Here is a 25,477-nt window from a genome sequence, read left to right on the forward strand (position 1 = left end):
AGTTATAACTGCTAAATAGTGAGGCATAGGGTAGGTTTTATAAGATAAAAGTGGGCCCATTGAATGGAGCGAATTTTTCTGAATTTAATAATGTATATTATATAATTAGGAAGCTGATAAGTCTGTAACTAAAAGGGAGTTCCCTAAGTAGGAAGTCCTGGGGTTTATATAGATATTCTAAAGAGCAGGCATTGAAATTCCTAAAGAGGGGTAGACCTAATAGTAACGAAATAACTATTATAAAAACCGCTAAAATTTAAAGAAAAATAAGATATACTTTTTACCTAATTTAAAAGGCACTAGGCTTTAATAGGCTTATAAAGCTTAAATAAGAAAGTAAGGTTTCTTATAGTATATTATAAATTATCTAACTAAGGGGTAAAATCTTATATATATAATCCTTATTATATAATTATTATATAACCTAGTTTATATAACTTTCTAACTAATATTCTCAGTAGAAAATATTTAAAGTTTATAGAAAAAACTTTAATATGTGGAGCTTACTTAATTCTCTATATTTTACTTAGGTAAGCATACTAATTGAAAGCCCTGATTTTTCTTATTATTTTGGTATATATTTTGCCCTGATTAGTTATCTGGATTATAATATATTCCTTAGTTATATAATAAGACCTTTATATAAAGTTAGGTCTTAATACTATAAGAAATTAGTATATTATAAAATATTATAATAATATTATTTTACTATTACTTTTTAGCTAAAGGGAATTTAAAAGGAAAGATATTATAATATACCTTATTTAAACTAATTAAAAAGTTATATAGCTTTAAAAAAACAAGTAGTAGTAATTAGTATAAATTTAAAGGTATAAATTTTTATTAATACTGTATTTTTCTCTATAACTAACCTATAGCTTATAGTAAAAACTTATTACTTTTTAAAACCTTTATAATATTACTAAGAATTAAAATAAAATAAAGTTTTTTTTTTAAATATAGTTAATTAATAATAAATAAATTTAATTAAGAAATTTATTTTTTAATAGCTATTTTATTTAGTTTAATATCTTATTTTAAAGATAATAGAAATATAGGGTATAAAGGTGTGGCACTGTGGGGTGTCCACAGACTTTTGGACCATAATTTTAGCCTGACTCACCTCAAACGAAGAGATGAAAATGGCAAATACCACTGCTTGCTGATTTTACGGGATATTAAACTGGCCGACTAAGTGAAAAGAATGCTGAGACGAATATCTCAGATTAGGCGTCTAACAGTCGGGCCTAAGCTCTGCAATACCATGCTTAATACGATTTCTGTGTGCTCCCTCCTACACCTATATCGACAGAGCTTTCGTGCATGCATTTAGCCTTCCATTCTCATTGGTTATATGTCATTCGTGGCTGTTGGCTTTTCATCATTGTTCTGCAAGGGGCCTTGTCGAAGCACGACAATGGACAGAAACTCTACAGAAGACGACTTTGGCGGCGTTTAGCCAGTGTATGGACAGCAGAGTTCGACCTCATGGAGAGGGCTCTTGGTGTCTGTCTACATGCTCTCACGGGGTCAGCATGTCAAAAGTGAGGCTAGTCCTATCAGTATGGCGATGTAGGCGTTTCCGATGTTGCAGGCTCGTGCCCAGTCATCAGTATTACTATATGATATCAATGTTAAGCACCTTGATATCCTCCTCGGGTTTCTCCTTGTGCGTCCGCACATTCTCAATTTTGTGGATGATGTCAAATCCCTGGGTAGCACGACCAAAAATGGTGTGCTTTCCGTCTAGCCATGGCTATTCAACGTCAGTGCATGCTCATCATCATCATCAAGAGACAGGAAGCAAACTTACCGTCTTCTCTGTTGTTATAAAGAACTGACTGGCGTTCGTGTTAGGTCCTGCATTGGCCATGCTGACCGTGTATGGCTTGTCGTGTTTGAGGCTGCTAAACTCGTCTTCAAACTCGCGGCCCCAGATGCTCTCACCTCCAGTACCATCACCTAGAGGATCTCCACCCTGGATCATGAACTTGCGGATGACACGGTGGAAGATCGTGTTGTTGTAGTAGCCATTCTTAGAATGTGTGACAAAGTTCTCAACTGTCTTTGGTGCTGCGTCAGGGAACAGACGGATGTGAATGTCTCCATATGTAGTGTGAATAACGGCTCCGGTGCCCGTCTCGGTCTTCTTCGCCTGTGCGTCCTTCTTGTTGCCCAGCACCATCGGTTTCTCGTTCTGTACATCTCGTGTCGACTTGGAGATGTCTTCCTCGTTTGAAAACATGTAAAACCGCACCTTACCAACACCAGTAGCAACCAGAATTGGATCTCGGGTCTCTGCTTCCTGTAAAAGAGGATTACTGGAAGCACCCATTTCCACTGTCGTCACTCCCTTCTTCTGGGGTGCCCCTTGGTATATGGCAATATTGACAGCGCGGAAGTTCTCATCCTTGCCATACACCTTGACCACTTGGTTGGTGTATGTATTGAGGACCTTGATTCCCAGCATGGAGCCGTAGATAATGAAGTTGCCTGATTCGTCAAAGATGACATTGGACTTGTACTTGAGCGTCTGTGATTCGATGTCTCTCTCGTGAGCTGTCCTACGTCCAAACTCGACATTATCAAGTTTAGCAGCTCCCGCCCCTGAACGGTGCATCTCTTCAGCAACCTGCAAAGATTCGTCGTACTCGCGATGTAATTTAGCCGTTGCAAAGTCAAGGATGCGTATTTTCCTATCTGGCAATGAAAATGCTACCAAACTTTTGCCGTTGGGAGATATGGAGAGGCATGACGGCACCGATTTGGCCTTTTTGAAGTCGAAAAGGTTGGTTGAACTCTTGTACTCAAAAACTCCATCTGGCTTTTCGTAGTCGCCGCTCGGTCGCCAATATTCGAGCATACCACCCTCGTCGGCGGACACCACACAGTCGTAAGCCTCGTTGAAAGCCATTATATGCACAGGCTTCCTATGCAAGCCCTTGATAGTGTGGATAACCTCCTCCTTCTCGCCTCGTCCGTCGTAGATATGAATCAGGGGTTTCGCTTCCTCGGATACAGCCAGGAGTGGCAGCGAGGCGCCCTTGCTATGAACCCAGCATACACAGTTGGGGACGTAATCAAGAGAGATCATGGATAGTAGGTCGAATGTGATGACGTCGAAAATCTTGACTGTTTCGTCGACACCGGCAGTCGCGAAGCTTCGGCCATCCTTGCTCACGGAAACCGACTTAATCTCGCCATTGTGCGCCTTGAACTCCTTGACAAACTCAATGCTTTGAGCAATCTTCTTCCAGAACTTGACGACACCATCGATCGAGGACGTGACGAGGAATTCGGTCAGGGGAGTCCATGTCACAAAGAGTATCTGTTCCTTGTGCATCAGGGACTTTGAGTAACGGGACGACTTAGGCAAAGCCGCAACGTAAAGCTTTTCGTGGGGCAGGACTCGCCGCTTCTTCTTGGGGGCTTGCGAGGGCAGTTGAGGGCCCATTTCATCGTCGGAGGAGCTGTCTAGACGATTTATTAGCATCGTTAACCGTAACGCGACGACGGGGATTGCTGTACCGGACGCATCGTCACGAAACTCGGAATGGTTGCGCTTCTGTGAGCGATTGTCATCGTCTGAGGCCATCTTGGTTATCGGGCTGCTCCAGAAACGTCGGATCGTTGTTTCTGGGTTGTTGCGACCAAGATGCAGTTTTCATTGATGTATACTTTGCGACAGGCCCAGATTGTTGTCGAGGCAATTTCAGCCTCAAGTGGCACGACCTCAAATTGTGGCTTCTCTATACCCACAGGTCCAGGTCCACATTGAGGTCATGACATCTATTAACTAAACGGGATCCCATGAGGTCCGAGACCCCGGCTCCGAAGACAGGTTCCTTGCTTTATTATCCATATCATGTGAAATATCCGTAGTACATTCAAATTCAACCGTTTCTAATCTTTCACTTTTACTCTCCATTCTATATATCATAGAATCCCTCTTCTCTTGCAGATCCCATCTGAATAACATCTCTGGACCACGACCATCATGGCACCTCGTCACCCCCTTCAACGACTTACGTCGCCCTCACGAAATGTTTCGCTATTGCTTCATATCCTCGGAATAGCCTCTTTCAGTTACAACTTCCACTTTCTCACAGTCTGGGATACACCTATAGCCAGGTCTTACGGATGGCATATGCAGTTCCTTACCATTATTGGCCTTTCAGCATCACTCATTGCCTTTGTTCTCGGAGCATTGGCCGATATCACCCTGAGCCAAACACTCTTCCAGGCAAAGAATTCGGTTGCTGTTCTTGCCACGCCCTTGGAAGTTGTTATCTCAATCTTGTATTGGGGGCTGAGGCTCATTGACCCCAAGCTGCTCATGCCTGATGACTTCTATCTGCACATCATCCCTGATATGGGATTTCACCTTGCGCCCGCTGTACTCCTGAGTCTGGATCTCGTCCTTCTTAGCCCTCCTTGGACCATCCCAGCTTACGGTATAATGGCAATCAGCACTGTCATTGCCTTTGCCTATTGGTACTGGGTTGAGCTCTGCTTTAGCCACAATGGATGGTAAGTTGTTCTTGACTTGTCGGTAAGTGTGAGTCGGCAGATCGTTAACACTGACAGGTACCCATATCCACTATTCGAACTTCTTTCCACGACCCAGCGAGTAATGCTGTTCACATTTTCAGCTGGGCTAGTCACCGTCTCTTCCTCGTTCCTCAAGTGGGTGTATGGCCGAGTGAATGGCTTCGAACAAGCAGAAAGGGAGGCCCATAAGCCTCTCAAGAAGGTTCAATAACCAACTCAAACTGATTGTGGCAAATGCAGAACATGTAGATATGTAAAGATAGGGGGGATGACTTGAGGGATAGAGGTGATGGGCGTTGCTTGGTCTGGGATCAACCACTGAAACATAGAAGGCGAATAAACCTGTACATATATATATATCTGTGAAGAATAAACGTCAAGAGAGCTCGATATAGGCACCCTTCTTCTAGGTCAACATTTTACTAACAATTGCTGAAAAGAATGTCCAGTCTCGCGTGTTAAATGGCGAGGACGGCAATTAGTTTAGTAGTTAGTATTACAGTGAGTGAGTGGCCCCGCTCCAGCAGAAACATTCATTCCCCTTCGTCAACCTCACAAACACACCCCACTATACGTAGTCTCAACCTTGACGATCAACCTGAAGAGGAAAATATAACACACAAGTTAAGTCCAACTGTGCCCCCGAACTTTCTATGACCTTTCTGCCTCATGATCTGGGGACTATTTATTCTCTGAAATGGATATCGATGACATTCTTCGCCAAGTCGACCCCACGTCTCACAGAATTCCCAGCGAAACACGCGATCTGCAAGCTTTGACGCGTCTCTGGGTTGCTGAGCGCTCAGCACCTGAGCTTCTCGAGTAAATCTTCAGTGCTCTTCTTCCTGCTTCCTAATACTCACAGCTTCTATATAGATGGCCAACAGACGGCTTGTTCGAGCGCGTCAATGCACGCATCAAATCCCAGATCGAAAAGGTTGAGGATATGACGGGTGATATGGATCCAAAGACAAATTTTGCCCTCATCGTTATTCAGACTGAGCTCGAGAGGTACAAATTCCTTGTTCGAAGCTTTCTTCGGGCTCGCATAGCAAAGGTAAGTGTCCTTGACCTCATTAACCTACAGAAAATTGACTCTTCTTAGATCGACAAGCACACCTTACATTACCTCTCAACTCAAGAGCTGAGAGATAGGATGTCTCCAACAGAAGCAGCCTATGCGACAAGACACCAGGCTCTTCTGCACAATCACTATCTCTCATCCTTCCTGGCATCTTTTCCGCAGCAACTACAGAACCTCAACGATACTGCAGGCAATATCAGCATGATCGATTCACCAGATCTAGATACCGCTGTCTTTGTCCGCATGCTAAGAGACAAGGACGTTTATGGTAAAGGAACCGACGACGATATCACTCTCCCTGCCAAGAATGGCGATGTGCTCATATTACGATGGTCAAGTGCAAAGCATATGGTTGATGTTGGTGATGCTGAACTTGTCTGATGCGCTTGCTGGGGCAAAGCTCGGCCCAGGTAGGCTACGATATCCACCATCGTATTCTGTCTGCACATCCAAGACAGCTCGGCTTTGTGTAGACTCTTTACCGCCCTGGTTTGCGGCTCACAAGCATCGAATTGTTGGCATTCGCATCCGGATTCATTTCTTACGCATAAGCGTGATGCAATGCTATTTAGTTGGGGCATTGGGCAAGTTAGAAGTGTACTCAGAATGCTCAGCCTCTGCTTGGCATCATCAAGACTGGCAAACATTGTCATCTCACTGACCTAACCTCATTCCCAAAATGGTAATCAATCTCAGAGTGGCCTCGAGCTCCTAGTCCAACCTCGGATTTAGGATTCAACGACAATCAATATCGGAGATAGAGATTAGAGCCATCAACATGACGGCAACCACAATGCTTCTGTGTCTCATCAGAATCTATCCTAGATATAAAAGAGCAAGAAGCGCTGCGAGGAAACTGTTTTCTAAGATCGCCTCCATACTCAACGGGACATTACTTACTATCACCGCTCACATAACCCAAAAAGACACGATCATGTCTCTCCCTACCATCAGCGCTAATACCACCATCGCCCTCGTCACTGGTGCCAATCAGGGTATCGGCTTCGAAATCGCTAAGAAGCTTGCGAGCGAAAACAATGATTACCACGTCATTGTCTCTGGCCGCCGTTCACTAGCGGTACAAGAGGCGACCACCTTGCTTCAAGCTCAGGGGCTCAATGTCTCCCCTCTCATACTGGACATCACATCAGATGATAGCATCGCCGCCGCAGTCGAGAGTGTCCGTGATAAATTTGGTCATCTTGACATCCTTATCAACAACAGCGCTATCTCAGGCTATGGTATGGCCGTGTCTCCGCGAGAACTTATGATGGCCGTCTATAACACCAATTGTATCGGAACCGCCCTCGTCACTGACTCTTTTATTCCCCTCCTTGAGCGCTCTACCAAGACCCGCCGCATTGTCTTTGTCTCTACCGCCTTGGGCAGTTTAACACTCAAGGCCGATCCTACGCATCCGATGCATAGCCTTGATTTCGGTGTTTATACGCATAGCAAGTCGGCTCTCAACATGATGGCGCTCCACTTCGCCATCAGGTACGAGAATGATCCACAGTGGAAGATTAATATTGCATGCCCAGGGCACAACTCCCGGACCGCCTTGAATGGATTTGCAGGAACCGAGCCAGTTGATCTGGGTGCCATTAGCTCTGTGGAAGCCGCCACTCTGGGACCTGATGGGGAGACTGGTACATTCAAGGACGATAAGAGGGTTATCCCCTGGTGAAAAGGCGAAGCAGCATCTTCAGGTCCCAAGGCACGTCGACAATGGTCACATTAGAAGAAGAAACAAGTCTCTCGGAATACGCAGTCGTTATATAAACACTCTGAAATGGTATCCTCTGCATTATATCATGCTCCAAGTCTAAATGCTTTGCATGCAGATGACATCGAATTTAACCAACGCCCTTGCCAAGCCATACCATTTATGGACTTATTGGCCAGTTGCCTTTCCTTTTCTTCCCATCCTTCGTGCTGCCATCCTAACCTAACAGTATCTTTTTGGATTCTTATTTTTCGAAAGTATAAATGAAACTGAAACAATAAAAAACATGGTGCAAGTCATCATCATCATTGACAGGAGCTAGATGATCTCCAAGTTCACGCCTCGCTATGAGAAGTGCCTGGTCGTCCTTCCCAGAGCGCCTGTTCACGACGCATCTGTTGCCAACGGTATGGCAATACAGCACTGCGAAGACCAACAGAATGAAGCCGCCGCTGGTCTGGCAAGCCGATGAAGCCAGCTGACGGCTGTCGGCGATGGAGGCCGTCTCGCCCCCACGCACCACTAGCGCTCTTGGGAGCATCCTCGATGGGTGAGTGTTCTTGATCGGGGTCGCTATGGGCATTGATATTAATCTCAAGAGTCAAAGCTGTCGAGTACCGGCGCTCGGGCAGTGTGGCAGTTCGAGGTCGGACTCGAGGTCGAGCCAGGGCGTCGGCGAAATCCGAGGTATCGAATGGCTTTCGAGGGTAGTCTTGCTCCTTCTCCTTCTCTTCTGGCAAGGAAGAGAAGAAGTTGTCCGGGGTCAGCAGACTCTCCGGAGGGGCAGAGGCAATGGTGGGCATAAGAAGAGGTTCTTCGAGAGGCGTGGGCTCCTCTGGTGTCTTGGGTGAGTCGGACGTGACGATCTCCACATATTCAGCTACGACTTCAGCAGGTTCGAGAAGAGTGTCCTCGGGAACAGTTTCAAGAAAGTGGGTTACCATCTCAGGTTCATCGATCACATCCGAGTGCGGAACATGCTGCTCGTCCTTGCCAATGACATCAGCCTTGACGGAAGACTGATCGTCTGTCTTCCTGGCAGGGAGAGATGTGTTCTCAGCAAGGTCTGTTACAGCTGACGACTGAGCCTCGCGGTCTTTGGCATCACCCTCCATAGAAATGCCAGAATCACTAGAAGTCGGTGCTCCCTTAGGCGCCTGAGACGTGATCACTTCTGGATCGTCCTCCGCTTGCCTCAAGTCAGAAGTCGAGGTCTGAATTGGGGTTTCCTGGCCATGCTCTTTCTGCTGATCGTCACGACCAGCCTCATCAGTGTCGACGTGAATGGAAGGCGGCTTAGAGAATTCTCCAAGTACAGACGCCTCAAGTGTTTTCTGCGCGACATCAACGGGTGAAGCGTTGGGTTTCTCAGCAACGGCAGGTTCAGCCTTTGGCGTTTGCACTTCAGAGTCATTGGACAATTGAGCCCCTATTTGCTTCTCATTAGATGGCTGTTCTTCAGTGATAACTGTCACAGCAACCTCAGGGGTAGAAATGTCTTTTGTCTCGGCATCCTCACGAATGCTGGCTTCAGGCGTAGTTCCAAAGCTCGTTTCAGATTTTGAGTCGGCCTCGACTTCTGTTGGATTCTCGCGAGGTTTATCTCTGGTCTCAACCGTCTCCCACTGCTCCTCTTGGAAAGCTCGGGTCTCGCCGGTGCCCTTCTCAGTGATGGCTTCGGCCTTTGTCTGTCCAGGCACAGGAACATCTGGTCCGGGTGCTTGTTCTGCGACACTCTCAGTTGAGGGCTCTTCAGCCACCATTGCCTTCTGAAGCTCAGGTGTCGCGGGGGCTTGAGGCTGTGACTCTTGTTGAGTTATGACTGGCTCATGCTTCTTTGCCTCAGGAAGTTGGTCTGTACTTCCAGAGAGGTCCGGCATACGGGTGTCCAGGGATCGGCGAGCCGCTTTCTTCTCGGGATTCTCAGTCGGCTTCTCTTTGGCAAGTTGAATAGGCTCATCATCGTCGGTAATCGGGCGGTGGAATTGCACCATTCCACTTGCGATGGCATCCATATCAGACTGCTCTTGATAGATGATTCTTCGTCCATCGTCTAGGATACGAAGTCCCTCGTTAGACTGATCATGGGGCGTGGCCCGCGAGGGGGTTGCAACGACACTGTCTCGAGGGCTGAGGCTATCAGTATCCACCAGACTTGGAGTAGACGGGGGTTCGGACTGGTTCTCGTCGTCTGCCATGAAGTCAGACATATGCCCATGCTTCTTGGCCATTTCAACACCTGGAGGTACTCGGCGCATGTCGGGTGACGGGGTTGCTGGTGCCGAGGGGCATTCAACGGGATCCCTCAGACTTTCCTTCGCGAGCTTCTTGGTAAGAGAGTTGTCAGAACGAGTGCTTGCCATGGATCCATGGAAGGACTTCTCAGAGGGTTGGCGAGGAAGCGAGGCAGTAAGCGAAGGCGTGGTTGGCGCAGCAGATGATGAACCAGCTGTGGAATAAGGAGGCCTCATCAATTGGGTTGTTCCAATGGAAGATGCAGCTGTTCCGCTTGTCTTTAGCCGCAAGTTTGGCAGTGTGTCAGGACAGTCTATGGCACATGTGTCTCTACAGAGCATCGTAATATCTGAACGAATGCGTTCCTTTAAGTGGGCTTCGAGGGCTTTTCGCTCCAGATCAGGTGTCGCAAATCTCTCGTGATGCATACTGTCATCACCACCAGCACCATCAAGGAAACCGTCAAAGATGAGGTGTCCGCGCTTGTGAACGGTCATGGTAGCAAGAGCATCCTCATGATGTTCAAGGACGTTACTGATGCCAGTCTGGAGACGTTCCATGACAGCTTCCATGGTTTGACGACAGTATGTAACTGTGGGGTCGAGTCGGACGATGAGAGGCTCATGAACAGACCAGTTCTTGCCACGGAGCTCTCGGATGTTGAGAGTGAAATCATCCAAGGACCGCACAGATTTGTCTGTCATATCACGAGCTTTCTCTAGCTTCGCTTTGACTTGGTTGGCAAACTCGTCAAAGTCACGCCCATCGTGATCATTGAAAAGAACCTTGCTTGTCTGGATACGATGGGAGAAGTAGGTGTAGTCAGGCCCAATGTGGTTACGGACCTTAACCATGATATCAACAGCTCCATCCTCGATATGAGTGCAGCCACCGCTGCCCTCCAGGCCAGCGCAAGACTTATGACGCTTGTCGAACTTGCGCTTCCAGGCGTCAACTGGGTCAATGATAAGATTTGAGACACGGGTGGTCAATTCTTCGCCGAGCAGGAGAGGTAGAGGCGAAGGCTGTCGGCTATCAATCTTGATAGAGGCATTCCGGTTCTCTGGGTAGCGGGTAGCACAACGGCTGCGCAAGAAAAGCTCAATCGAATACCCAGATACAAACTCGAATTTCTGCGTGTCGCTAACAAAATGAGATCGGGGGATGCATGCCATGGATTGAGGCCGGCCGGTGCACGGCCGGAAGGTCTCGGACTCGGGACTGGTAGCTTCAGACTCAACGGACTCGGACCATTGGAATCCGGGGTCGTGCCGCACTAAAAAGAGACCAATGATCCGGTCGGTAGCGGCGACAACCTCGCGAGCATCGTCATGTGTCAAATCATACTCTTGGAAAGAGCGCAAAGACTTTTCTACGAGAACAAGACCATCACGCTCAACACGGTACGTGATGCGATAACGCAATGGCTTAACGTCACGGTGTGGCTTGCGGAGCGGGTCGAGAGCGTTACTATCGTGGCGTGTGATAAGCTCAGAAGAGCAATGCTGTAGGCGCGATAGCAAAGCTTGGCAAATGCGGTCGGTAGCTTTCAGCTGGGGGGAGGCTTCATAGTCGCGAACATGCTCCGAACTATGAGGAGATTCGAATTTGACCTGGACATGCACCCGGAGTCCAGGTTTGGCAACTTTCTGAGAAGGTGAAGGGGATGCTGGTGGTGATGGTGAAGGCAAGGGAGGAATTGAGGACTGCGACACATCTGAGTGTCGGTTCCTTCTCCTGCTTAAGAGGGGGAATCGGCGCTTTGTACTTGACAGGGAGAAAGAAGGCGAAGATGTGACAGAATGGCCGTCGGCCGAGTTGCTTGACCTTCTGAGAGGCATGTTGGGCCGATGTCGTTGAAAACCGGTTCCTTAAACTTTTCGTCTGCCGTTCAAAAGGGCGTATAAGTCGAAATTTTTGGTGCTCAATGGCACAAAGGGTCCATTGGGGGACCGCGCTGTTGTATACTGGCGTCTTGAGGCAGTGAGATCGTCCGCAGATATTGTCAATTGGAAACAGAAGACGCAGCAGGGAAAGATGTCGAGAAAAGAAAAGATTGAAGCTGCGAGGTCGGGCGCAAAAGCAAAGTCCACAGCAAGGTACTCGGCGGCGGGGGTCACTGATTGCAACCTGGGAGTGATCGACTAAACCGCAGGCGCAGGCGGAGTCCAGAAGTCTTGGATACTTGTTCGGTACCGTAAGTCAGACAAGTCAACGGAATGGATCAATGAGCGGCAGGGCGTTTCCAAGGATGTGCATGCGTTGGCGCAAGTAGAATGGAACATCAACTGTGTCCGTATACGGGCAAAGATCCTATCCTATCCTATGGTAGGCCTGTAAGGAAAGAGAAAACCTATGGCTGGTCAAGCTAAGTAGTAGAAGCACTAATGCTTTGTGAGGATCGCGAATAGCAAAAGATGGGTTTTCACTGGTGACTATAAGGTGGGAGGGGAGCCGCCTGCCACGGCGCATGAAGCACGGCGGGTCTTTTTAAGGCTCTTGCTTGGTGTTGCTCGCCATCCATATGTGCTTCCGGCTTCCCTGGAGTTGACACATGGATCGATTCTCCCCAGGCCAGAGTGCTGAGCATCCGGCGCATACGGTGGTGTCTCTGACAAAGTGGACTGTCATCTTGTCATGATCCAACACTTCTGTACCGGGACACGCCGGGCTCGAGGGGTACCCCGGTGTTGGGTCTTCTTGGACTCCGTATGTTCCTCGTAGGCAAAGGCTGAGATCATGCCACAGGCCTGGGCTTGGGTGGTGTCCATGCTTGGCTAGTAGATGCTGGATTCTGCCCGCTGAGATGGAGGGAGGACAGAGACCCTGCTCTTTGCCGTTTAAAGTAACGGTTTGGTGGGCATGGGCATCTTGATGATAGCGATGGCGTGACGTTTTCGTTTATTCAATTGTCGATCAGTCAGCTTCTAGGAATACCTAGTTACGCTGTTAAGATGAAGTGGTTAGATTCATTTGGAACTTTTTTATCTATGGATGATGTACCACTCGACTTCTTTCGATTCTTCTTTCCAAGTTCCTTCCTCCACCCCCACCAAAATCGACGTTTGTAAACGGCTACCAAGATCCGATACCTTACAGGCACCTAAGGTACCTCCTGCATTTTCGTGCAAGTCATTATGTACCTCCACCAGGTATGGATCTTAGTGCGGGTTACCGACCTTACATCCCCTGGAAGCTGGAGGCTGGGCCCGAGCTTATGGCGCCTCAGTGGATACCTGCATCAGAAAACCTCCACTGCAAAATCAACCATTTAATCCTGGACTGGTTGTAATCTTTTTATCATTCGATAAGTGAGGTTTGTGATTGGAATTTTTCCAGGATGTGAGTTAGAAGCCAGGCTCAGATCTGGGCTCGAGCTCGGGTCCTAGCTAGGTACATACATCACCTCATATCATGGAATTTTTATGACCTGCATTGAGACAGACGGCTCTTCCCCATCTTTGTGTGTTCAGCTTTCTCGGCTGTAGATAAGTTAGGGTACGTATATTAGGGAATGTCAAGGATAACAAGGGTGCAAAGTGAGGGCTCTGATGAATATTATGTGCGTATCCAGCTTTGGGCATACAAAGCAAGGAAAGAAGGTTATGTAGGATCCATCCAAGACAAATCCTTGCTCTCGGTTACAGGCGCATTCGACGTGAACTTGAAAGTCAGCTCTGGACAATCACGGACAGCTGACGTGCTGTACATGTGCAGTACGGGGGAGTTTCCATAACAATTCTCCAAGTTACCATGGGATGAGATGAGGCCTGAGCATATGACGGGTTGTCAGGTAGTTCCGGGTTCAGCCAGCCAGGTCAACCATCAGAGTTGCTTATTCTGATGAGTGGCTGGCTGTGTACTACATTTAGGTCAACTGACATTCCCTTGGTTTTCCTATTTTCGACATCGGGATCCTCATTAGGCATCTGTGTCTGCTCGGTTTCGGCCACATCCTGTCGAAGTTGTATATGTACATAGTCTGAGTATCAGAGAGGAAACTGACCAACCACGGCTCAAGCCTCAAAACTCGGGGCCCCTACCCAGCACACCACTTCATTCCACTTCAGGTGGCCACAATCAATATCAACCAGCTGAATGAACGCCTCGAAAAGTATCGATGACCAGAGCATTCAGCAGCCATTGGCGAGCGTGGCAGGAGTAGACAGCAGGCGCTTCTATGGATGAAAGAACCATCGATCCATACTGTGCAGCCCGTGCCGCGTTCCCCGTTCTGTCTGTCTATAAACTGCTTTACCAACTGGACTGATGCTTGTATCCGACAGTTCGACGAGTTTGCTATCAAATGCCTATCGCGCGAGCGACTTCTGCCGAAGTTCTGCGTCACGATCTGGCCACTCAGGATTCCGTTCACCATTGATTCTGGGTCTGCTGCCCCTCAGCACGCAGAAGTCAGACCACGCTTGCGCAGGCATGCCAGGCTTCCCCGGCGGCATTTATGCACAGTACAGTACATACTCTGCATTGCATAGCGCAGTGCGTGCATTGCAGGACTGTAGTATTAACCCCGGTTTATTAGAGTTGCCTTGCTCTCTAATGAGGCCCGTCTCGAGGCCATTTCACCCTTCATCCAATGAGCAACAGAATAGCCATTTATGTTGTCAATGTGTAGCACTACAGCGCATGGCCAACATCGCCCATCTTCAACCGCAAATATTACAAACGCCCACTCGCTGAAGGGCCTATGCACTCATCATACCCAAAAAGCAAACTGCATATACATCACGACACTCTCATTCATCCTTGTCTTTGCTTCACCCGATTTTCTCCGTAATCTCAGAGTTGGTTGCCATACCCTACAGCGATCCGATCACAGTATCTATACTAAACAAATCTTATGATGTTAGTTGGACATGTGTGCCATTTCAAATACTTGGCTGCAAGCTGGAGGGTGTTCATTCCTTCCTTCCTTAACTGCTCTCGGGTGCAGATTGCCTATTTAGACAGTGCAACACAAACAAAACACCATTGAATATCAAATGCACAGCAAAAAAAGACTCAAGTCACAGAGAATCATACATATCACGAAAGCAAATGGCCAAAAAATAACAGCTGATAGGCGCTGGAGACTTGCTCCCACCAGGGCTTGAACCTGAGACCTTCGCATTACCGGATACTCGGTTTGAAGTATTAGTACGACGCTCTAACCAACTGAGCTATGGAAGCCGATCAGCTGTTGCTTGTTGTTGAGAATCTGTGTACATCTAGGGTATATGCAGGTATCAAATGCGAGGCGGCAGAGTTCTCTTGAGCATGAAGAATCTCTCGACACATGAATATGTTGTCCCTGAAGATAAAAAGTCTGAATGAAAGAGCTGCCTGATATCCTAGTAAGCACGGAGCTGGCAAAGCGACTGATGAGATCCAGTACTTGTTACCCTTGTGCCAATAACAACAGTTTAACTGATAGACTGTCATGGTCGCACTGATTCATATCTATATATGTATAAGTGTGAGCATTCTTACGACTTGTTGACTCGATGATAAGTTTATTGTGTTTGCAGGCGTAGTGTATAACGCCTTATGTTGTGGTCGTATTTAGAAAACACCATGTGTTGCCTTTTGTTTGGCTTCGGCATTACTTCTCTCTTACTGTCTATATATATGAATCAGACATAATACAGAAGTTGGCTAGGAAAGTGAACAAGGAAAGGTGGATTAGTGAAGGCCGTCCGTAGCGGACAACTGCATCATGAGCAAACGGCAGCCTGCAGTTAAGTCTTTCAAGTAACTTGAGTGAATGTTGCCAGGCTAAGGTATTCGAATATTCACATCTTCGTCACTGGACTTGTCACACTGTCACTTCGGCTTAGTTAATACTACTGGAAGCCTTTATATGTTATCCCAAGAACATAAACATCCAGATTGATTCCTCCATACTCTTCTGTCGTAAGATCTGGCTCAGAAGTCACCAACAAGCCAGCATAACCACTTTTCACTCAACTTGAACACAACATTACCGTCTCAGTCATGGCTCGGTCCCTTTATGAAGATTCAGACAGTGATCTAGTTGATCGCTCCGGTGTCATCATCCTCACCCCCTCCAATTCGTCCAAATCCGATAGCAAACATGCGAGCCTCATGGATCAGTGGAACGATTACTTCAAGAGAGGCACTCTACAAGACTTTCAGCGACTTTGTGCCGATCTAGGCCTGCCGAATGACCTTCCTAGCAAGACCAAATGCCGAGACGTCGGTTTTCAGATGCCGATGATAACTTCCAGATGCTGATTTACTACAGGCGCTCAAGAGCATCAACGTCAACATTAAGCAGTTCCTGCGATGCGAGAACAGGCCCGACGATGTCAAGCTCTTCAAGAATAGAAAGGAACTTATTGTCTGGACGCGCAAGAGGAGAGCTTTCTTCCCCCGGCGCCAGCTGCCCAAGGGTAGCCCTCTTCGAACGCTGTTGAAGCACATGTTCAACTGACCAATGTCTGTACGTTGGAGGAAGATCAGAGACAAGACATTACACTGGATACTGGATAGATCATCAATGGGGTGACAGAGGATATTGATTGCAGATAGTCATGCGCCGTTTTCTGTCCATTAAATATCTATCTAACTTCTTATTTCCCAGAGCCTAATCTTCCCTGTGTCATTACCAACCGCCAACAAGTCACTCTGATTCCCAAAAGCGACTGCAGTGATTCTTCCAAGGGGTGTCTGTTCCGTAGGCCAGTTACGGTACACGGTACAAGTTGGTAGATGCACGAGACGCAAAGCGTCCTTCTTATGTTGGCTTCCGAAAGCCATGAGCTGGCCATCTGGCGAGAAAGCAATATGTGTAATGGGTGTGACAAGCTGCTCGAAGACTCTTGTAGGTGTTGGCCGCTCCTTAATAGATACATCCTCCGACTTGAGCTCGACAAGCTCGTTCCGATCGTAAATGTTGGTGATGCCGCTGTTGGAACCTACAGCGACCCATCGATCATCACCCAGTACAGCTGGACCCTGATGACCGCCAAGACCGAGGACAATACCACCAACACAACCCTCATCATGCCATATTCCCAAGAATGAGCGGCTCTCCATGCTGTACTCGCCAACCTGGCCATCTCGACCAAGGATAGTCATACCGTTTCCAGTGCTCCACCAAGCAAAGTCTGCAATGCCATTCTGACTGGCGAGTCTGGCAGCCGAAATCCACTGCATAGATGTCGTGCTCAAAACGTTGATGATACCGCCCCCCTTTCTGGTAGATGCAACAATAGCCATGTATCGACCGCACGGGCTGAGCTTAAATCGCTCCATAGTCTTGTGCTCGAGCCGGTGGCCGAGGATTTGGGTTGTCTTTTGCACCGTTCCTGATTTGAGATCCCAGTGGTGGAAGTATTTTCGTCGGCCAGCGAAGAACACCTTGTCGCCCCGAGGGTACAAGAACTCGGCCCTTCGAACATCAACTTGCTTGACTTGTACTGAAGTCAACTGGGGATTGGGTGTAGGATGAGCGGCTGGCGCGATGTGGTGTAGGTAGAGGACAGAAGCGGTGCTGGAGGAGAGGAGGACCGGGAACTCGGGGTGGAAGGAAAGGTTGGCGACGGGGGCCTTGTGCTTGTCTGGAATCTCTCGTGTGCGTTGGATATCAATGACTTCGGGTCGCAAGCGCCTCTTCTTGGTCGATCCAGCCCCGGCCAGACTGTTGACGTCGCGAAGGAACTTCTCAAGAGGCTGAGCAGAAATCTCAGAGTCGGAGTCGCTGTCTGCTGAAGAGTCAGACGCAGCAGATGATCGCCTTCGCTTAGTAGGTCGCCCGTCTGCCTCCCGCGCCCACTTTGGAAGGGGATTAAGTCGGAGGTACTGTTGTCGCAACCTTCTGCTGTACTCTGTTCCGCTCACAAGATCCTCGGCCTCCGTCTTACGCAGCTTTCGTAATCGAGTGGCTCCAGCCAGGGAAATGGCCAGTCTATCATCGTCGCTATCATCCCATACAGGAGCGTTTCCACCAGTAGGCTTTGCTGCCTTTGTGACCTCTGCAGCGCCTGTTCCAGCACCCGTGTCGAACATGAACAGGTCCGCGTCGTCGATTTCCTCCAGCCCAGGATCTTGCTCGACAACCTCGAGTTCCTTACCCTCCGTGTCCCAGCTGTTATCAAAAATCCCATCGTCTTTGAATAATTGCGCTCGGAAGCCTGCCTTATTACCTAGAACAAGTCGCTCCAACTCTTCCTCGTCCGAATCTTTGTCGTAGAGCGCAATGGTTGGCTTCTTTTGGGGAACCTCATCTTCGGAGTCAAATTGAGACTCGTTCTCCGAGGAGGAGGAAGATGAGGGATCTAGCATCTCTTCGTCTTGTGGTGGCGCCATTGTTGTCCTTCGGCTCACTGGAGTAAGTTTTGCGGTTTCTGGTTTGGAAATGTTTATGGCCATGGAATTTTTTTAGAGGGTCCAAGCAGCCTTGCGCACGCGATTCTCTATAATTGGCTCTCTCACTTTATCGCTAGTGGCGTAGTAACCAATCATACGGGAGATTGGACGAGGCTGACGATGTATTTAGATAAGACAAGCAGGACTATTTGTAGAACCAATCAAACCCAGAAATGAAGCATTATTCGCAAGCGGCGAAGAAGTCGACACTGATAAGATTACTCAATAATTAGCCCCAATGTGTTTGGCGAGCTCACAGTGGCTTTCACAGGTCCACAGGCCCCCATGAGTACGGATTTGGTACCTAGGCTACCGAGGTAGTTATTCAGTAGGCAGGTAGGCAGTAAGATCCAATGGGAGTACGTATAGGTACGCAGATGTGAGGAGTTTAGGATGCTAGGAATGACAAGGGAACCTAGAAGAGAAGAAGGGGGGGAATCAATTTAGGGTATTCAACCATCTCTCTCCCACTATTCTGCTGCTGCCTGTGCCAACACACTTTCGAGTCTGTGTAGATCAGGACTCACTGACTCAGCAGACTTTAGTGTTAAACATGAGCCAGCTTGTGCAATATCAATGAGGTTCTCGACTTTACCGCCCTGAGCCAATCCAGAGATCAAAACACCGAAGAAAGTATCTCCAACCCCGTTAACAGATACAATGTTCTGAACCTTTTCAGCTGCAGAGAATAGTCGCATATAGAGCCCACCAACGCTGGGGTGGTCGCCCATCGAGCGAGCAAGGATGTACTCTTCGGAGTCAGGGTCCTTCAGACGGGGATCATCCTTTGCGAGGATAGTGGTCAGGAGAACCCCTTGAGGACCAAGCTTCGTCACAATAGTCGGAATATAAGGAAGTAGTTGAACAGACTGAACAGGAACACCAGCGTCAGTCAGCTCGGCTGAAGTCATCTTGACAAATCGATCTCGGGCACCTCGCATGCCAAAGGCATCGATGATATCGAACCACTCTGGTGCCTCAAAGTAGCCGTTATCGCGAGCTGCGGAGTACATGGCTGCCAGCTCGTAGCTGTTAGGAGAAGCGATATCTACCGTGGGCCTAGGGAAGACTCGAAGTTTCGGATGCCCCCTCTGAGAACAGAAAAGGTTCATAGACTTGGCTGTCGATACTGGTTCGAATGCAATCTTGCAGTCTTGGTCTTGGCCAGCCTTGAGCCATGCTCGGATATCTTTCTCGCTCCAGTTACCATCCACTACCAACCACTTGGGCTTGGTTCCCCGGACGGCAGACTTCCAATATTCGGGAAAAGAGTGGTTTGTGAAGATGCCCATATCGGCCATAGCCATGACTAGATTCTTGTTTGCATCGTTGACAGCAACGTACTGAGCCGTTCTATTAGAGCCGTGGTATTCATGGCCTAATTGTCGAATGTAGGTGGTGTCAAGGCCAGAGGCTTTGAGTCCATTAAGAATGGTCTTGCCAGCACTACAGCACGTCAGTGAGGGCCAGATCTCGACACGAGAGCACGCTTACACGTCATCACCAACCATGCTACAGAGCCGCACTCGAGCATGCTTGCTTACAGAGTGGGCAGCGAGAGCTACATTATGGCCGACACCTCCGATTGACTGACTGATACTGGATGGATTCGAGGTGTGGAGGACGGGTGAAGCGTCACCCGACTTTGGGGCATAGTCACAACTCAGATCAACAGCGACGGAGCCAGCGACAAGGATATCGACCTTACTGTCAGACCCTACTTCTGGCACCTTGAGCTCAGTAGGAGCAGGAGATGCAGGTGCAGATGGGGTGGCAGAATATGAATTGCTATAGCTACGATTAGATTTACGTCCGAGACCATTCATCGCTGCACTTACAACGTCTTGACTGGTTCGGAACCAGAAGACAACAATTTTGAGAGTTCGACAGCGATGTTGGTGGCCCGGGTGATGTTGGACGTTACCAGCGCCTTGTTGGCGATAACGGCCTTCTCTCCTGTGAGCTCCTTGAGCCTACCCAGGATATACGGAGTGTTAGCGCTGCCAGTGAAGCCCTTCTCATTGGCCTCCCTGACAGCCTGTTCGATGTAAGCCTGCATCTCAGGCGCGGGAATGCCAAATTCCTCCGGGATTGGGTTGGCGAAGAGCAAGCCTGACTCGATTCCAAGCTTCTCCTGGGCCAGAATGATAGCGGCTGCCTCCTTTTCGGTGTGAACAACAGAAGGGCTCTTGATGCCGCTATCACGAGCCCAGAAAGCTGGGAAATCAATCTTTCCAGATCGTCCGTCTGCAAAGGTCGACACATGGGCACCCTGGGTCTCGAGGAATTCCAGTGTCCTAGGAATATCAAGGAAGCCCTTGCAACCGCTACTGATGACAGCGACCCGTGTTCGGCCAAGTTCAGTGAGATCAGCAGAAACGTCCATTGAGTCATGGCCTCCACGGTGAACGCCGCCGAGACCGCCAGTACCAAATACTCGAATACCTGCGAGCCTGGCGAGCAACATAGTTCCTGATATAGTGGTGCCGCCGTGAATCTTCTGTCCCGTTAAACCCTGAAGCAAATCTCAGTCAGCCCTGTAGCCTATGCATATCAAAGATGTTGACTATGGATATAGTGCTACACACACGAGGCACGACCAAAATCAGTACCTGACTTGACTTACCATTCCCGCAAGGTAGGCAATATCTCTCCTGGATGCCTTGACAGCATTTCCGCTCTCAATCATGCGAAGGATATCAGATGCTGTTGCTCCAACAGTAGGAATGCCATCGACAATGGCGATGATGGCGGGAATACCTCCATGGCTGCGGACAAGATCTGAATGTTGGAGGGCAAGTTCATTGCCCAGGGCTCCGTGAGTGTAGATAGTTGACTCGAGGGCAACGATGGGTTTGTTGGTGGCAACAGCATCTGTGATCTCATCCGAGATCTTGAGCAAGTCCTTGACAGCAGCTAAGGAGGAGCTCATGAGGCGGCGTTGAGAATAAGAGCATCCCGGCCGAGATCCGGCTCCGGAACAGCGCCGAAGGACGGAGCCGTGCCGGGCGATGAGATTTGACAGCCGCATGTTGGATATGTTGTACAGTATACGCCAATGAGAAAGGGCGGCTGAAGTCCCTGAGATTCAAGATGAAGGAAAAAACGACGTGTTTGAATCCAGATTTGATGTTGAAGCTGATCACCTTTACTGAGAGGAGGGGTTGGAAGAACTGACCTGACAACCTGAGTTAGCGCTAGAGTTGGGCAATGACAAGAGCCTCGGATCACAATTATTAGCGATCACTCTTAGAAGCCAATGATTCCCTATTGTGAGATATCTTCTGTCACGATAAAAGAAAAGAGCTCCACAGGCGCCAATTTGGTAACTCAAGAGGACCTTTTGCTCTGAGCAGGCGGTGTTGGAGGTTCTTAGCTCTTGGCTATCGGGGGGCTCCGCCAGTAAGAGCCCGGGCCTCTAACGATTCATTGGCTCCCAAGTGGCACTCAAGGAAGTAATTCCGCTGCGAGTTGGTGACGGGCAATTCCATCTTGAGAAGCCAAAATTGTATATTTTGCATTTTTTATTATTATTGAGCTGTAATTAACTAATTCTTCTCTTCAACCGGGGAAGTATTTACGTAGCTAGGCCCCTGCATTTTGAATTTTAATGATCATTGAATCCCTGTCAAGTTAATTCTGAAACACGCCTGTTGCTCATACATAATGCACTGCAACACTATAAAATGGTTGAACGATTCCATATTATACTAGGTACCTACCTCTATAACTGATATTCATGAACCAATGCTATTTATTACCGAGCAACTCCCAGAACCGAACTCGGAATGCCATCAGTACAAGGCAAAGGGTAGAGAGACGATGGTAGATCTTTATTATCTATCTTCTTAGCCTCATTTACCGGTAAAAATACCCTTGTAATCTTGCTTTTATCAAGGATTAAGCCCCCATCCTCAAACATCTCCCAAGGGTTTTGCACCTGTATTGGATACCTACTCGGCCAAGCCCAATTTCCGGTTTCAAAAAGAAGATGTAGTCGTTTTGGTGCCTGTGCCGTATTTCCCGCGATAGTGAATTTGTTGTTGCCGTTACATTTTCTCACACCTCAATTTTACTAGGACTTGTATAGTACTTGATACTATCTACTAAGGAATGCTATCATCAAAGCAACAACTGACAGCCGTGCTGCTCCTGGCTGGACGTGCGCTGGGACTGAACTTTACAATTTCTAATGGCCAGATCTTTACACCTGGGTTTGTGGTGCTGGATGCCCCTCAACCGAACACGCCGCTTGGAGGAGGTAAGTTGACATTACGGCGTCGACGATAGCTTCACCACACTAACATTGTTGACACAAGATACGTTGCATGTGGCTATAGACGTGACGGCCAACGGCAAGCTGCCGTTGCCACCGCATGACAAAGATGACGATAACCAGATCTTCAGTATCGAGATGTTCCTCTACAGTTACATGACAGGTCGCAACTTGACCATCTCCAATGGAACGGCCACCGCTAATAATGCAAGTCTCGGGGAGATCATGGCCCAAGAACCAGGCAGCACGGTCAAGCATATCAACTGGGTGTGGCCTGACTGTCTGGTTGGCGATGGAGAACCTGAAGGAGATAGTGACCGTGGTGTTTACAACGTGAACAATACCAACTTCTACACCCTTATCAAAATATGCTGACGATATACCCAGATTTCCATCCGACAAAACTTCAGGCTCAACGGCGATGACCACTATACCATCTTCGACGTTCCAATCAATGTCACCAACTCGATTTCTGAGGATGGTGATCGGCCGTCTTGCGATGAGCTATCTAGTGATATACTCTCGCCCGAGGAAATCGACGCAGATGCAGCTAACAAAGTGGGCGTTTTGTTCGCGCCAGGTGACTCGACCGAGCTTGAAGCCAGTGGTGAGGATTCCAAGGGAGCTGTCCTGGATTCGAAAGTAGCGGTATATGCTGGACTGGTGAGCTTATTCATGGCGATTTAATTGTGAAAGATCTTGATTAAGTAGCTTTTTAACATTTTGATACCCCCCCCAACTTACAAGCGCAAGCTCTTCCATATAGTGTATCGTATTTCAGCAAACTTTTTCCAGTAATCCATTCTTCGTTCAAACGCTCTCGAGCCATAATAATTCACATTCTCAAAGTCTGAGCGTAAAAGTTGAAACAACTCGTCTTGGATCGTCGCACATCTTCAAATCCCACTAACCGATGCAGGTTACCAGATCGCCATGTCAACCATCATCTGCCATGCCAATTAAGGAATCATCCCCGTTCAGCATAGCTTTGAGATGATCGAATTGCGGGGTCATCATGATGCCGAGAAACAATCCACAAACAATGGCTAACTCATGATAGTCCAGCTTGGCGCAAGCAAAGATGTTATTCGGTAGAAGCTGCTGTGAGAACCCCGGCGAATAGCTCTTTGACTATTACCCCGGATTTCTCATCCCTGCTAACTACTGCAGGGAGCAGCGAGTTGGTAGCTGTTCGTGGACAAGGACCTCGGTTTGCATGCTCTATCATGAGAACCGTGCATCAAGCCCATTCTCCCTCCATAAGAGTTGCTTATGCGCATCCGAGGCGCAAAGTGCGTTGTTCAAGTACTTGAGCTTCTGTCTTGGACCTGTGCGCTGCTTGTCTCTTATATGAAAAAGCAGTCGTCTCTCGGTGCAGTCCACAAAATATTGACTTACACTAGACTCAAACACCATCATGCCGATCCATCAAGGACTTATCCCACGAGAAGGCTTTTGCGCTGACGTTGTGTTACGACTCATCCGTCAGACTGCTCTTAACCCAGCTCTCCTACTTCCACTCGTGCTATTCGCTCGCCTCACCAAGAAGGGTCAAGATCTATCCATTCTTCATCCTAGCGCCTCCGGTCACCTCAAAACGCTATTCTACGTTGCTCTGGCGCGATGGGCCAGTGGATGGTGGTCCGATAAGACCAGAAACAACTGGGTTGACGACAAATATGACTGGAAGCGCGAAGTTGTTCTCGTAACAGGTGGTGCAGGAGGTATCGGAGGGCGAATCGTGAAGCTATTTGAGGAGATGGGCGTCAAAGTTGTCGTTCTTGATGTTCAGCCCATGTCTTTCGAAGTTTGTATGTTATCTTCTTATATCTGACCCCCAGTTCAGGCTCAGAATAGGAGGAGGAGGCTGACTTCACACACAATAGCGGCCAACGTGCATTACTTTCAATGCGACCTACGATCGCCCGAAAACGTCGAGGCCGTCGCCGAAAAGATTAGAGCTGAGGTGGGACATCCGACCGTCGTTATCAACGTGGCTGGAGTTGTCAGGGGCAAGACTATCTTGGAGTCTCAGCCCAGCGATATCCGCTTCACCTTTGACGTCAACACCTTTGCGCCCTTTTGGATAGCAAAGACATTTGTTCCTGATATGGTCGCTAAAAACCACGGCATGGTTGTAACCCTGACATCTTATGCGAGCTGGTTGACAATTCCTAACCTGGTAGACTATGGTGCTTCGAAAGCAGCTGCTTTAGCTTTCCACGAAGGCCTGACCGCTGAGTTGACTACCAGATATAATGCGCCCAAGGTCAGGACTGTTATCGTTCATCCAGGTCCCACCAACACTGCTCTTTTCAAGGGATACTACCAAAACACTGACTTCTTGATGCCACCACTTGCACCCGAGTCAGTGGCCGATGCAGTGGTTAACCAAGTTCTCACAGGGCGTAGTGGGCATGTTGTGATTCCTGGTACGGGAACCATTCTGGCTGCTTTACGTATGCAACCGGATTGGTATGCAATTCCCGTGAGAGCCAAGGCAGAGGCGTATATGAAGAACTTCAGCGGTCGTCAAGTCATTGAGGACGTGGATACAGCCATTGAGAACGATGGTGAGGAGAAGGAAGGTGACGGGAATGCAAGCGCCAGTACGGTTTTGGTGTCCTGATCAAGGGCGCCTTGTTACTAGAATGTTGCGGATGAATTGTGGTTGCTATTATTTCATTTTGCCATATTGTACCTCTTATGCGTTATCACATTGGGACTAACTGTGGTAGGTAGCACAGAACTGGTCGTGATATTCTTGATTGTCACTGTCAAGGAACGTAATCTGAGCGTATGGTAACAGATAAATGGGCCACCAGAGCATCGAAGACATTGTGAATCGTTGTCTTTTGCAATATTGCAGTTTTCATATGTGTCTACTGAGGTAGTGCATATGAGTTTCAAACGGAGATACTTGATAAACTCATTCTCGAGCCTATTCGAAGTGTCACTCCTCATGACAAGACCCAAGGTCCGATTATAAAGGGCGTGCGTGGGAGCTCGGGCTGCCTAGATGCCTAAGTCCGAACCAGCCTGTGCGTTACAGGTCATCCATGTAATAGAGTACCATTGTGTTGGTGATGTCCCAGCCCGGATGTTATGTCATGTTGGTGGTGCAAAATGACTGATTTAAGAGTACTCAGACTTGCCCTAGTAGAATGCATATAACGCGCGGCACAATTCGAGTGATGAGCCGATATAATGACGCGAT

At 48.2% G+C, this 25,477-nt stretch overlaps 9 protein-coding genes across 9 annotated transcripts; 5 read left to right on the forward strand and 4 right to left on the reverse strand.

Annotated features, from left to right (window-relative positions):
* Positions 1 to 1,618: 1,618 nt before the first annotated feature.
* On the reverse strand, positions 1,619 to 3,595 carry FSUBG_9737 (peptidylprolyl isomerase; the record flags this gene model as incomplete). The annotated part of the gene is made up of 3 exons (XM_036688282.1): positions 1,619 to 1,756; positions 1,814 to 3,474; positions 3,529 to 3,595. 3 exons carry the CDS (start codon positions 3,593 to 3,595, stop codon positions 1,619 to 1,621), a joined length of 1,866 nt encoding a protein of 621 aa, XP_036534736.1.
* Positions 3,596 to 3,997: 402 nt separating this feature from the next.
* On the forward strand, positions 3,998 to 4,762 carry FSUBG_9738 (uncharacterized protein; the record flags this gene model as incomplete). The annotated part of the gene is made up of 2 exons (XM_036688283.1): positions 3,998 to 4,530; positions 4,588 to 4,762. 2 exons carry the CDS (start codon positions 3,998 to 4,000, stop codon positions 4,760 to 4,762), a joined length of 708 nt encoding a protein of 235 aa, XP_036534737.1.
* Positions 4,763 to 5,248: 486 nt separating this feature from the next.
* On the forward strand, positions 5,249 to 6,016 carry FSUBG_9739 (DNA replication complex GINS SLD5; the record flags this gene model as incomplete). The annotated part of the gene is made up of 3 exons (XM_036688284.1): positions 5,249 to 5,373; positions 5,428 to 5,608; positions 5,657 to 6,016. 3 exons carry the CDS (start codon positions 5,249 to 5,251, stop codon positions 6,014 to 6,016), a joined length of 666 nt encoding a protein of 221 aa, XP_036534738.1.
* A 553-nt stretch (positions 6,017 to 6,569) lies between these two features.
* On the forward strand, positions 6,570 to 7,322 carry FSUBG_9740 (carbonyl reductase 1; the record flags this gene model as incomplete). Its single annotated transcript, XM_036688286.1, has 1 exon — positions 6,570 to 7,322. The coding sequence occupies one exon, from the start codon at positions 6,570 to 6,572 to the stop codon at positions 7,320 to 7,322; it is 753 nt and encodes a 250-aa protein (XP_036534739.1).
* A 374-nt stretch (positions 7,323 to 7,696) lies between these two features.
* FSUBG_9741 (uncharacterized protein) lies at positions 7,697 to 11,437 on the reverse strand (the record flags this gene model as incomplete). The annotated part of the gene is made up of 1 exon (XM_036688287.1): positions 7,697 to 11,437. The coding sequence occupies one exon, from the start codon at positions 11,435 to 11,437 to the stop codon at positions 7,697 to 7,699; it is 3,741 nt and encodes a 1,246-aa protein (XP_036534740.1).
* Positions 11,438 to 15,587: 4,150 nt separating this feature from the next.
* FSUBG_9742 (uncharacterized protein) lies at positions 15,588 to 16,047 on the forward strand (the record flags this gene model as incomplete). Its single annotated transcript, XM_036688288.1, has 2 exons — positions 15,588 to 15,809; positions 15,859 to 16,047. The coding sequence occupies 2 exons, from the start codon at positions 15,588 to 15,590 to the stop codon at positions 16,045 to 16,047; spliced, it is 411 nt and encodes a 136-aa protein (XP_036534741.1).
* Positions 16,048 to 16,178: 131 nt separating this feature from the next.
* Positions 16,179 to 17,924, reverse strand: FSUBG_9743 (u3 snoRNP-like protein; the record flags this gene model as incomplete). Its single annotated transcript, XM_036688289.1, has 1 exon — positions 16,179 to 17,924. The coding sequence occupies one exon, from the start codon at positions 17,922 to 17,924 to the stop codon at positions 16,179 to 16,181; it is 1,746 nt and encodes a 581-aa protein (XP_036534742.1).
* Positions 17,925 to 18,454: 530 nt separating this feature from the next.
* On the reverse strand, positions 18,455 to 21,015 carry FSUBG_9744 (carbohydrate kinase contains domain protein; the record flags this gene model as incomplete). The annotated part of the gene is made up of 4 exons (XM_036688290.1): positions 18,455 to 19,430; positions 19,479 to 19,772; positions 19,823 to 20,499; positions 20,611 to 21,015. 4 exons carry the CDS (start codon positions 21,013 to 21,015, stop codon positions 18,455 to 18,457), a joined length of 2,352 nt encoding a protein of 783 aa, XP_036534743.1.
* Positions 21,016 to 22,097: 1,082 nt separating this feature from the next.
* Positions 22,098 to 24,889, forward strand: FSUBG_9745 (retinal short-chain dehydrogenase reductase; the record flags this gene model as incomplete). Its single annotated transcript, XM_036688291.1, has 5 exons — positions 22,098 to 22,245; positions 22,304 to 22,593; positions 22,648 to 22,923; positions 23,750 to 24,071; positions 24,147 to 24,889. The coding sequence occupies 5 exons, from the start codon at positions 22,098 to 22,100 to the stop codon at positions 24,887 to 24,889; spliced, it is 1,779 nt and encodes a 592-aa protein (XP_036534744.1).
* Between the last annotated feature and the right edge of the window lie 588 nt (positions 24,890 to 25,477).

The sequence above is a fragment of the Fusarium subglutinans genome (assembly GCF_013396075.1).
Source record: "Fusarium subglutinans strain NRRL 66333 chromosome Unknown NRRL66333_c0000155, whole genome shotgun sequence".
NCBI lineage: Eukaryota > Fungi > Ascomycota > Sordariomycetes > Hypocreales > Nectriaceae > Fusarium > Fusarium subglutinans.